The sequence below is a fragment of the Podarcis gaigeae genome (assembly GCF_964106915.1).
Source record: "Podarcis gaigeae genome assembly, chromosome: 4".
Lineage (NCBI taxonomy): Eukaryota > Metazoa > Chordata > Lepidosauria > Squamata > Lacertidae > Podarcis > Podarcis gaigeae.
This window is the reverse complement of record NC_139677.1, coordinates 60,167,904-60,179,279: the sequence shown is the minus strand read 5'-3', so window position 1 is coordinate 60,179,279 and position 11,376 is coordinate 60,167,904. Positions and strand designations below refer to the sequence as shown.

At 43.0% G+C, this 11,376-nt stretch overlaps 1 protein-coding gene across 3 annotated transcripts in view; it reads left to right on the top strand.

Moving 5' to 3' along the window:
- The first annotated feature begins 643 nt into the window (after positions 1–643).
- The window catches only part of CXADR (CXADR cell adhesion molecule), a 35,008-nt gene continuing 24,275 nt past the window's right edge, over positions 644–11,376 (top strand). For all 3 annotated transcript variants that reach the window (XR_014563628.1, XM_083737143.1, XM_083737142.1), the window contains exon 1: positions 644–961. Coding sequence is in view for 2 of the 3 variants with exons in the window: in XM_083737143.1 (XP_083593269.1) it covers positions 907–961 (55 nt within the window). In the remaining variant the exon portion in view is untranslated. The remainder of the gene's footprint in view (positions 962–11,376) is intronic.

The window sequence follows — 11,376 nt, the reverse complement described above, 5'->3', positions numbered from 1 at the left end:
GCTGAATTCAAACGCCAACATGTGCTCAGAAGCCCCCTGTTCCTTAATTTATGGTCATATCCACACCATCCCTTTAAAACACTATTATGACACTTCAATAATTATGGCTCCTCCCAAAAAATCATGGGAACTATAGCTTGTTAAGGGTGCTGAAAACCCCTGTGCACCTCCCAGGGCTACAGTGCCTTATGTAAAGATAGTTAAAATGGTGTTGAGTGTGGGCCTTTGTGCTGTTTGGTTGGGAGTGTTGCTGTAGCAACTGCAGCTTAGTTAGAGCATACCTACCTGAGTGCCACATGGGCAAAAAACAAAACATGGGGATTCTGCGGAAAATAAATCGAACTCGCACTCCTTAATGGAAATTGGAATGGCCCCACTTCACTCACAAACAAGATATCAAAAAGGGGCAGGGGAACTGAAACCGTTTATGTGTGAGGCTTTTCTTTTCTAAGGTGCTAAGGAGCAAGCAACCCTAGCCGTGTCTACTCAGAAGTAGCTCTCATTGAATTGAACGGGGCTTACTCCCAGGTGAAGAAGCAGCCGCGCAGCTCTTGCAGCCATTGTTGAGAGAGGAGCGCGCGCGCTGAAAGTGACCACAGGGGTGTGCGCGGCGCTGCCTCGCCCGGCGGGCATTGCTTGCTCGGTGGGAGGCTGCAAGGTAGGTGGGTGTGAGCTCAGCCCAGTCAGACGCGCAGGCGGGGAAGCCCGTCCTCCGCGGCGAGTCCGGCGCCTGCCTCAGCCTCCCATTTGTGCCAGCGCAGCGGAGCGGGCGGCGGCGGAGCCGTGGCCAGGCGGAAGTGACGGCCGCTTCACCTGCTGGGCTTGCGAGGGTCGGGCCGAAGAGTGTCCGCCGGGAATTTACTCGGGAGTCGCCTCTGCTGCTTCTCCGGCTGGCTTGTCCCCGCCATGGAGTCGCTGCTGCTGGCGCGCTTGCTGTGGAGTCTCCTGTTCCTGTGCGCAGGTGAGGAAAGGAGGCGACGGAGCCGGCGCCCTGAGGGGAAAGAGACCCCGCTTCCTTCCCCCCCCCCGCTTCGCTTCCCCGGCACTGTTTTCCCTGCGCCCCGCTTCGTGGCGGCCCCCGCCCCACCTTCCGCGCGCGCTTCCCGGGCGCCTCTTCTGCCGGTCTCCGCGGGAGGAGGTGGGGGAACAAAGAGTCGGAGTCGCGGTGGGCAGCGCGCGCGGGGGGGCTGATTTTCGCGAAATATGGCTGGAGGTCCTCAATCACTCAGCGCTTGGGCTGCTCCAAAGTATTGCCTACAGATACCCGCGCGCACTTTCTGAAATAAAAATGTTTTCGGAACTATGGGTGAAAAAGAGAGATACGAGCGCCTCTGCTTGGCGCGAAGTACTTCGCCTGTTGGCGGCTTCCCACGTAGCTTTAGTGTTTTAAAATGTGATGTGTGCAACTTCTCTCTCTTTTTAAACCTTTTTTTTTGTGGGCTTTGTTCCTGGGGGGGGGGGGGCGGCGAGGGCGCGCTCAACCGGACTGGCCTCAACCTGGGCTGGCCGAGCTCCTCTCTCACTCTGTCTCTGGTGATTCACCCGGGCTGAGGTCGAAGGCTTTGTTGTGTGTGCTGAACGTCCGTCCGTCCGCCGCCCTTCCCTTCCCCACGCCCCATAGCGAAGCCCTCCCGCCTCTGGACTCGGCTGCCAGCCGGAATTTGTGTGTGTTCTTTGCGTGGGATGACTTCTTCTCTTAACAAAACAAATAAAAGCAAGGCTTCTTCCAGATTCTAGCACCGCCATCTCAGTCCACACAATCCAAACGCGGCTGACTGGCTGTGCTTTGGAAGGTGCAAGCAAAAAAGAAAAGAAAAAAAGATTTTGCCAAACGTGGGCTCTTCGACAAGCAGCCAAGCCGGCAGCGCCAGGAGGGCTCAAGGGAGAGAGGGAGGAGGGGCAAAGCTCTCCTTGCAATCTCTGTGATCTGGGCAGCAGCGTGGTCCTTTCTTCTACTCTCTTCCCCTGTGTTTCTGGGAAAGAAAGAAAAAGACATCGAAGATCTTTTTTAAAAAGCAAAATATTGTGCTCTTCAGTTTAGGATGAATTTTTAGCCTCTCTTCAGAATTTGACTCTGTGACTGTAGATTGGGAAGCTAGTTGAATACTGGAAATAAATAGGATTAATAGCTGCATGTAGAGTAGGTTTTTTCCCCCTCTTCCTTAAAGGCTGAGGCTATTTTGCGGCTTGAACATGTGAACTTAAAGGCTGCCTTCATCACAGTGATTTTTTTACCTTGGCATCTCTAGGAAAGCAAACCTGTATTACCGGCTGTACTGAAATAAATCCATAATGCATGGCGAATGCATGTCTTTTTACTTTGGCACAATTCACAAAATGGGCAGGACTGTTTCTTAGTGGTTTGATAAGACTTATATTTAGAAGATTGAGTTCCTGAAATCTGCAGGAGGAACAAGACTGGCTGGAGTGTCTATGAAGAATTCTGGCAGTCTTGAGGCAGTTGCACAATGCACAGATATTAGTGCACATATGGTTGGTTTGTTTTTAAATGGAAGTCATATCCATAAAAAATTGAAGTGGCTTTCTTTTAGTGTGTCATCTTGTATTGAACTTGAGATACTGATGGAGCATCTTTGGAAATGAATTGATGTAGATGTTCTGCTCCATGAAAAATGCTTTGTCCACCAAGTATTTAGGCTAGAGCATAGGATGGTGGGAGTTTTTTGTGTGTTCTCCAAGTTGTAAATATCTTTGGTATGCTAACTTTTCAATAACCACAAACTAAATTATAAATGTAAGTTTGCAATCTGGATACCTTTGAAAATATAAAAGCTTTGTTGAAGGTTTTCTTCATAGAACTGGTAATGTAATAGTGGACAATTCTCTTCATTTTGAGAAATTGCTTGTAATTATTTCCTCTTCTCAAAACCTAGCTATTAAATTGCATGCAACAATCAGAATTCAATGCATGCAACACCTGTGGGGTTAAAAGCTATGCAAAATAAAAGCTTTTCAACACTTTTCAGCCCTTTGTTTCCTGTTGAAATGTTTTATGCTATTGTTGATGTCATACATACTTTGGAACATTACTCATGGGATAAAAATCCTGTCCAGTCATCAAATAATATTTTGTTCAAAGTACATAGAAGTAAAAAACTTACCGTATTCAAGTTTTAAATAGTAGCCTAGAATCAGACACCAGTTTTTACTGTGTGGTAATAAAAGTGACGATTGATTAAATCTCATTTATAAGGCAATACTATTTTAACTTTGGTCCAATGTCAACAAATGCTTTCATTTTATCTGGAAAACCAGTACTTATAAAATAGATGGTTCAGAAATGGATTTCTTTCCCAGTTGTCACAGAATTATACCATACACAGATAACTTAGGTTGCTCATCAAGTGCTGCACTGAAACGTAATCATCATAATTCCTCATGTAACAATGAAGGCATATAATAACACTGACCACTAGTTTATAGTTTGTTAGCTGGTAATTAAGAATTTTCAGAATTGAAAACAGGGTTGTACAGTTGAAGGTTTGCAAATTTTGACTTTGATTACTAGTTAAATTATTGTTTGTAATCTTCATAGAACTCTCCCTGTAACAGACCTTTGGAATTTGCAGATACATTCAGGAAGAGCAAGTGCTTGCTTGCTCTTCTGCTAGACTTTTGCAAATGGAGAAATGGGTTCTGGCACTGCCAGCTTCTGCAAATTTCTAATGGGGAAAGGGAGTGAATCCATGTCTCCTTTTCTTCCTCCCAATTCTCTGTGGTGGAACAGGAAATGTTGGTAATCCTATAGTAAGAAAAGCTGCAAAATCCTATAGTAACTAAAGCTGGGGATATAAGGGGAGGGGAAAGGAGTGGTTTGTTTTCTGTTTTCTTACTTACTACAAAACCCAGAGGTGGGACAGAACTCACAGCTTTGCTCATTAAACTTTTATGGGGAGAAAAGGGCAGGGTAGTTAATGTCTCATGAATGGAAAAGCAGGGATTGATTGATTTATATTTATTAAATTTGTATACCGCCCTTCATCTGAAGATCACAGGGCAGATCACAACATTAAAATACATAATAAAAACAAAAGCAAATCAATAACCCCCCCCCCCAGAAAACACATTTAAAAGGCTAAATTCTGAGCATTTGTAAGGTTTTACTTCAGTGTGCATTCTTTTATGTTTAATAAGATCAAATGGAGAAGTAAATCCCTTGTCGCAGTCTGAGCATTCTTATGTCCTCTCCACTTCATGGGTTCTCTGGTGTGCAATAAGCTGTGTGCTGCTCTGGAAGCCCTGCTCAAATTCCAAGCATTTATAAGGCCTCTCCTTGATGTGGATGAGTTGATGTCTAACAAGGTTTGATTGAGAACTATACCCCCTACCTCAGTCTGAGCACTTGTGTGGATTTTCCCTTGTATGTCTTCTCTAATACAATTTAAGGCTGTATCTTAACCACATTTGATTTTTGATTTCCACAGTTGATGGCTCAACCACATGTTGCACGGATTCTTGTTCTGCATCCTTCTTACTAGTCGAGTCCCTGGAGCATTTCAGTGCGTGGAAATGAACAGGATAGTCCATTGGTGGTGAAAGGGTGTCTCCCAGGAAGTGCAAAGCATTCCACTTCTACTACAATGCGGCTCACTTGTGGCCAAAGCACCTGTCAGTTACAGGTGGTTGTGATTGGCAAGGAACCTTCTTTTTGTGGGAGGAAGGATATATGTGAAGACAGATTGTGCCTACTAAAAAGTTGTGAATTGCTGGATTGAATGATTGTTGGCTTCACTTTAATTATTTAAAGGATTTTTATCCTGCCCATAAGCTAAGACTTCCCGAGCAGCTTACAGATCATTTAGTTAAACCCAACAAGACAGTCCCTGTCCTCAGGCTTTCAGTCTTAACTTTGGGCCTGTACAGATAATGCAGTGCAAATCAGATCTGATCCCATGTGATTAATCCTAGACATTCAAACTAAAATGTGCACGCAGTTTTCAGACGGAAAAAACACATTTCTCAGCAATAATAATTATTTAAAAATTAAGATGTACACAAACTGTTCACCAATCTTTGTGTCTTAATTTTTAATTTCATTATTTGTTAATTAAGGAAGAATGCTAAAATTCCCATTTTTGCAGTTCTTGTCTGGCAGGCATAGCATTTCTTAAGTATCTGATAGCTAAATATTTTATTAGTTTTTGAATTTTGTTCTAGCCTTATGTGTCTAAAATAACGAAAAGACTCTGCAAGGTTTTGTTTTAGAGTTTGTCTTCTCTCTCTAGCATTAGAAAACAAAAATTTAATTGAGTGTTCTATGTTTTAGAAACTTCCTTTCATTTCCCTCAGTAGTAGTCTCTAGAGGTCTCTGGAAGTAATTATATATTACAAAGGGAAATGTGGTGGTCTTAATTCTGTGTTTTCTTGTAACATCAAAGCAGTGACAGGGTTGGCAGTTGCAGTGGTGTGGAGATGGAAAGAGGTGCATAAGCTTTCTGCTTCCTACCATTCTCACTGCAAATGCCCACCCCAGCAAATCTTTACTGGTTTTCCAAAGATGTGGGTAGGATGTTAACTAGCTACCGTGTAGTTCTGCTTTCTCATTATTAACCACTTTCTAGGTAGTGTTTTCTAGGCAGGCACTGGGCAGCCAATCTGTAGTGGCAAAGGTTTGTGGCAACACCTATATGGGAGCTGGCCGGTGTGACTACAACATAGTCTTCTCTAGGACAGTCCAGCCTCTCAGGCCAAGTGGGTTGGGCTGCAAGAGTACTTTGACACAGAACCTGCGAGCCGCACACTGAGTTCAAATTGTAATACAATAAAATACAATATATACAAAATAAAAGGAGGAATTAGAATACAGTTGTACCTTGGTTCTCGAACGACTTTGTGCTTGTACGTTTTGGGTCCCAAACGCCAAAAACCCGGAAGTAAGTGTTCTGGTTTTCTAATGATTTTTGGAAGCCGAGTGTCCGACGCGGCTTCCACTTGAGTGCAAGATGCTCCTGCAGCCAATCGGAAGCTGCACCTTGGTTTTCAAATGATTTCAGGAGTCAAATGGACTCATAGAACGGATTAAGTTCGAGAACCAAGGTTCCACTGTACATAACAGCTTCTATCACAGCACATTATTAATGCTTACAACAACCAGAAAAATCATTAAGTGGTCCACCAAAGACCCTCAGCAATTTTCAAGTGGTGGTGGTGGGGAGAAAGTTGGGGAACTACTGGTATTGAAGATTTACTGCGGAGAAACTACTCAGGAAGAAGACTAGGAACTTTAGTTGACAGGAAGTTTTAGATCAGAAATAGCAGCAGTGGAGTTTTTTAGCACTGTCTCACCAACAATTGACTAAAACATCCACGGATGTAGATCTATTTTCTCCTTATTTAACTGATACCGCAGCTCCCTTCTTTTCTGGGTGCAAGAAGCTTGTATGTATAGTAGTCACCTTCTCGGTAGTGGTGCCCACCCTGTGGAACGGCGTCCCATCAGAAGTCAAAGAAATAAACAACTATCTGACGTTTAGAAGACATCTGAAAGCAGCTCTGTTTAGGGAAGTTTTTAATGATTGATGTTTTAATATATTTTTAATCTTTTGTTGGAAACTGCCCAGAGCTGCTGGGGAAACCCAGGCAGAAGGGTGGGGTATAAATAATTACTACTACTACTACTATCACCTATTGACCAATCCTATAATGATGATGATGATGATAATTTATTTATATCCCGCCCTCCCCAGCCAAAGCTGGGCTCATTGCCATGTCCTTTCTGCTTCCAAAAAGGTAGCAAATATCAAGTGATGCTCGGTTAGCTCCCTTAAGTGCAGACCATTTCCTATGTAGGATTGTTTTAAGGATTGTAGCATGGATTTCTATAAAATATGATTGAGGCAGCCTAACATTTCTCTAGTATTTTGTCCTATGCTCATGATTCCACTAATGATATGCTCAGTGCCAGAAAACTCTTGACAGTGTGGATGCCGTCAAAAGAGTTTCACAGATGGTTAGAATTCACATTGAAGCAAAGACTTATGCTGGCCACCACTGATCTCCAAATGCCCACACTTACTGCCTCCACCAATTCCATAAATGAATAAATGCATACTTCCTAAGGGCAGGGTCATGCAGCTAAAATACTTTTTTTAGGTCGTTATCATCATCATCCCTTTCCTTGCCCTAATTTTCCATGTGTAACATTCTCTACTTAATGATAATAGGGCTTTGTTAGGTATCTTTTTTTTTAAGGTGTGGGAGGAGAGAAATGTCGCCCTGCATGACTCTCTAGTAAAGTGGCTGTTACTGCCCAATTGGAACTGCTACAGTTTGCACTGCAAAATGGGGCAGTTGGCTTGCACGGTAGCGACATGCAGAGTCTTCAGCTACTGCGAGCCAGCTTGTTCATGCAGTACCACAGAAGCAAAGCCCCCCCCCCCGGCTGTCAGAGAATGGGGAGAAGGCAGGTCAGCTGATGAGGGAGGGGAGTGTGGACAGGAGGCAATGGCAGCACACAGTCTGGAACTGTTCCCTGGTGCGTTGCAGAAAGGATACTAGGAGGAGAACTTCCCAACCTCTGCTGCAAGTTTGGCTTGGCTGTCCCATCCCAGTCTTGCCCACTTAATTCTAGAGTGGGGGTGCCCCCCTTTCATGCGGACGCCACTCTGTATACTCCTTCCCATCTCTCTGAGTCCCTTCCTCCTTCCCTCTCACCTGGCTGCTCTTGGCTGGCCCAAAAACAAAGGTAAAAATAACAAAAAGGCAATCTGAGACCAAAAGAAACTCAAACCAGCAACCACAAAAAGGGGCTGCTTGGGAAAGCCGTCTCTTAGCATTAATAATAAGGACGATAATGATTATTATTATCCTATTCCAAGTACTTCCACAATTGGGCCTTTGATTTTTACTATTCTGCTGAAAAGTGTGAGTACCTAGGATTTCAAGAACTACGCTGTCAAGGCAAGTTTTGCTCATCTGCAGAAGTTTACATTTGCAGCTAAACTAAAAAAAAATCTTCACTTTACCTGTCAGGTTGCTTAACAAATACAGAGACTCTCTTTGGGAGCTGCAACTATATTTAACATAACTGCAATACAATCCTCCTCTTCATAGAGGTGTCATATGTCCTTGGGAACTGCTGTTAAGAGAGTTGCCTTAGAAACATCTTCAGTCTCTCCCAAGTGGCACAATAGTTGCCTGGATTCTGTTTGGCTACTATATTTACTTTTCCAGCCAAGAAGGGATGGAAATAAAAGCATGGTCACACAGAAGTATATTATATCTAATCATCCATCCCAGGTTACTTCATAATGTATGTAAAGTATCAATTTCATTTTTTGGGGGGAAACCCACTCCATTTATCCATTCTACAGTGCTGGCCAGTATCTTCAAAAATACCTTTAAAAGCTTAGTGAAAGGAGGTTTTCAGCTGGTGCCTACAGTCAGATGATATCAGTGGCAGTCAAAGCCCCAGGATGGAGGATGTCCTGTAATAAAGTTGTCGTTTCTGAGAAAGCCCCTGTCAACTCCTAGACCTGCAGATTACAGAAAAAGGGGGTTCCTCCAATTGATTCTCAAAGCACCAGCAGTACAGTATGGGAAACACATTCACTCAGGTAATTTGGTCCTAAGCTGTTCAGGGCTTTTTTATATGTCAAAACCATCACTTTTAATAGGGCTCCATAAGAAAAGGCAGACAGTGCAGGTCTCCCAGCACTGTCATTCCACGGTCCTAAGTTGTTAGGCCTATTAGACCTCCAGCAGCTGCCTTCCTTATGCACTATCTGCAATCATTTCAAGGGCAGCTCCACATAGTACAACAAATGAAAATGGGTAAAAGCTCTGCTAGATCAGACCAAAGGTCCTTCTAGTTTAGCTGCCTGTTCTCATTGTGTCTGTTCACAAGCCAGAAAATGAGCACAATAGCACTCAAGATTCCTAGCAACTGCTTATCCTTGAAGTCGTGATTAGTAGCCACAGATCACCCAAACCTCCATGATTATGTCTAATTCTCTCTTAGTTGGTGGCCACCACCTCATCTTGTAGGAGTGAATTCCATAGTTGTACTGTGCACAGTGTAAAGTAGCACTTCTTTTCGTTAGTTATTCAAGAGTCTTTGGTGAGAAATTTTATTAAAAACTTTGACTTAGGTTGTGCTGCGAACTGCATGTCTTGCAGTAGGGTGCATGAAAGACATTACTTTTCCCACAATCCAGAGAAACCTTGTGAATATCAGAGTCCTCCATTCTTTCTGGACAACCCATAATTACTCCAATTTGTAAGTGTCCTAATGGGAGATAAGACAGACTTTTCCTTTCCAATAGAGGCACAGCAATGTACTATTTCAAATGCATCTCAAGAGTACCAGCAAAGTACCATTTCAAGCAATGAACTCCTCCACCTTGTTGCAAGACTTGTCAGCATCAAGACAGGGACTTCAAATCAGTTTTGGACGATATATTGCTATATTGCTGAGCCCTACACTCCAAAACTCAGGAAAGGCCGTGACATTCTAGGGGCAGGACAAAAAATGGCCGGGGCAGCAAAGCACCAGTCACACTGTTCTCAAGTCAACATGTTGTGTTACAAATATGATGTTGAATTTCATACACTGCAGCACAAACTAAATCTTAGAACCACAAGAGAATGTGAAGTCAGTGCACAGGGGCCAGAGTGTTGCATCAAACAGTCAAGTTGGCAAACATGCATTGCTGCACATGTCAGCAACTGGTGAGATAACAAATACCGCTGATGCCATATGGGATGCCATAGGCTCCCTCATTCTGTTGGTAATTCTTTTGACCACAGGACTGACTGGCTGGTGCTCTCTTTTACTGCAGCTGAAAGAAAACAAATGTTTTCTGAATTTGATAAATGTGTCTCAGTAGAGCAAGGCCATCAACTGTTTGTTGCTAGGAGAAATGTTTGGTTAACTTTTAATTAAATTAGATTCTGTATTTGTTCAGAAAATGCTGTGAACACACTAGTTTTTAATAATGGAGATATATTTTTATTTATATATTTATAGTTTTATTTTTTTTATGAGAACCAGGAGTATATCTGTTCAACTGCAGAAAACATTGAAGCTGTTCTGTGAAGTAACTTGTTAAAAAGTATTTGCTATGACATAATTTACTGTGAGGACTGTACTGGTAAGGACTGTGTCAAACAATGTATAGTCCCTGGTAAGGACATACATCAAACAATGTATGTTTTCCAAGTAAAATAGACAACAGCTCATGTAGTAGGCTTTGACTTTCCTTGCCTCTGCCCAGTAGCAGGTTTTCAGTGTCTGCATTGGAAGGTTGCTGGGGTAAGTGTGGGCTCTCTGAAGCAGATTTTGGAGATCCGTATTGGGTTGCAGAAGGTGAAGTTGTCTTGCATAAGTAATTCTTCTCTTCCAACGTTGGATTCCTCCCAAAACTTATACATGAAATTTTAGTTTTAATTATGTGTTTGATTTATTTATTGCTATCTTGACTTTAAAGATCTATGAAGATGCTGAAAACAACACAGTTTGGTTCTGTCCATGCTAGCTTAAGAAAAGAAATAGACACTTGTAGTGTAGACTATGAGCTTGAGTTAATTACAGGCAACAACTGTCTAATGCACGTCTGTGCATGTGTACATCACGGCGAACTGGAAAAGGAGGTGGGGTGGTCTTACGTGTGCTCTGTTGTTGCACGCATTGGCCTGGAATGCAACCTCCACACAGATTGGCTGTTGCCTGTATTAGAATGTGGTTCTCTGAATATTTTACTTTTTAGTAATTAAGTAGTACCCTAATTTTACATGGAGGAAACTAATGTGAAAGCTCTTGTGGTGGTATGCTTTTTCATGTCTACCTGGTCTGCTCGTATATCTAGCCCAGTGTGGTGCCCTCCAGTTGTTTTGGACTACAATCCCATCAGCCCTAGCCAACATAACTGCTCTGACTGGGGTAGTGAGAGTTGTAGTCCAAAACATCTGGAGGGCACTAGGTTGGTAAAGGCTGTTTCCTATATAGCTATTAGAATTATAGAGTTAGAAGGGACCCCGAGAGTCACATAGTCCAACCCCCTGCAGTGCAGGAATCTTAACATGTGGTTCTCCATCCAAGTTCAAAACATACAGGACCCTGCTTAGCTTTGGAATTGTGCCAGCAGTTCTATTGCTGCAACACTAGGAAGATGAAGTCTATAGGGAAAGTCAATGCATCACTTACCTTGAAAATTGCCCTACACTGGTGTTCATATGACACTTCTGTAAATCATGTAGACTGAAAACAGAGCCTGGTGAATTCTTCATTGTGACCCTAGTGCTTCTGTAGCACCGGGCGTATTGATCGTTGCATTATAAGCACAAGTTGAACCACAGCTCTGGCACAAAACCAAGAAAATGGATTTGGTGTTTGGGCTTGCATCTTTCTAAGATGTG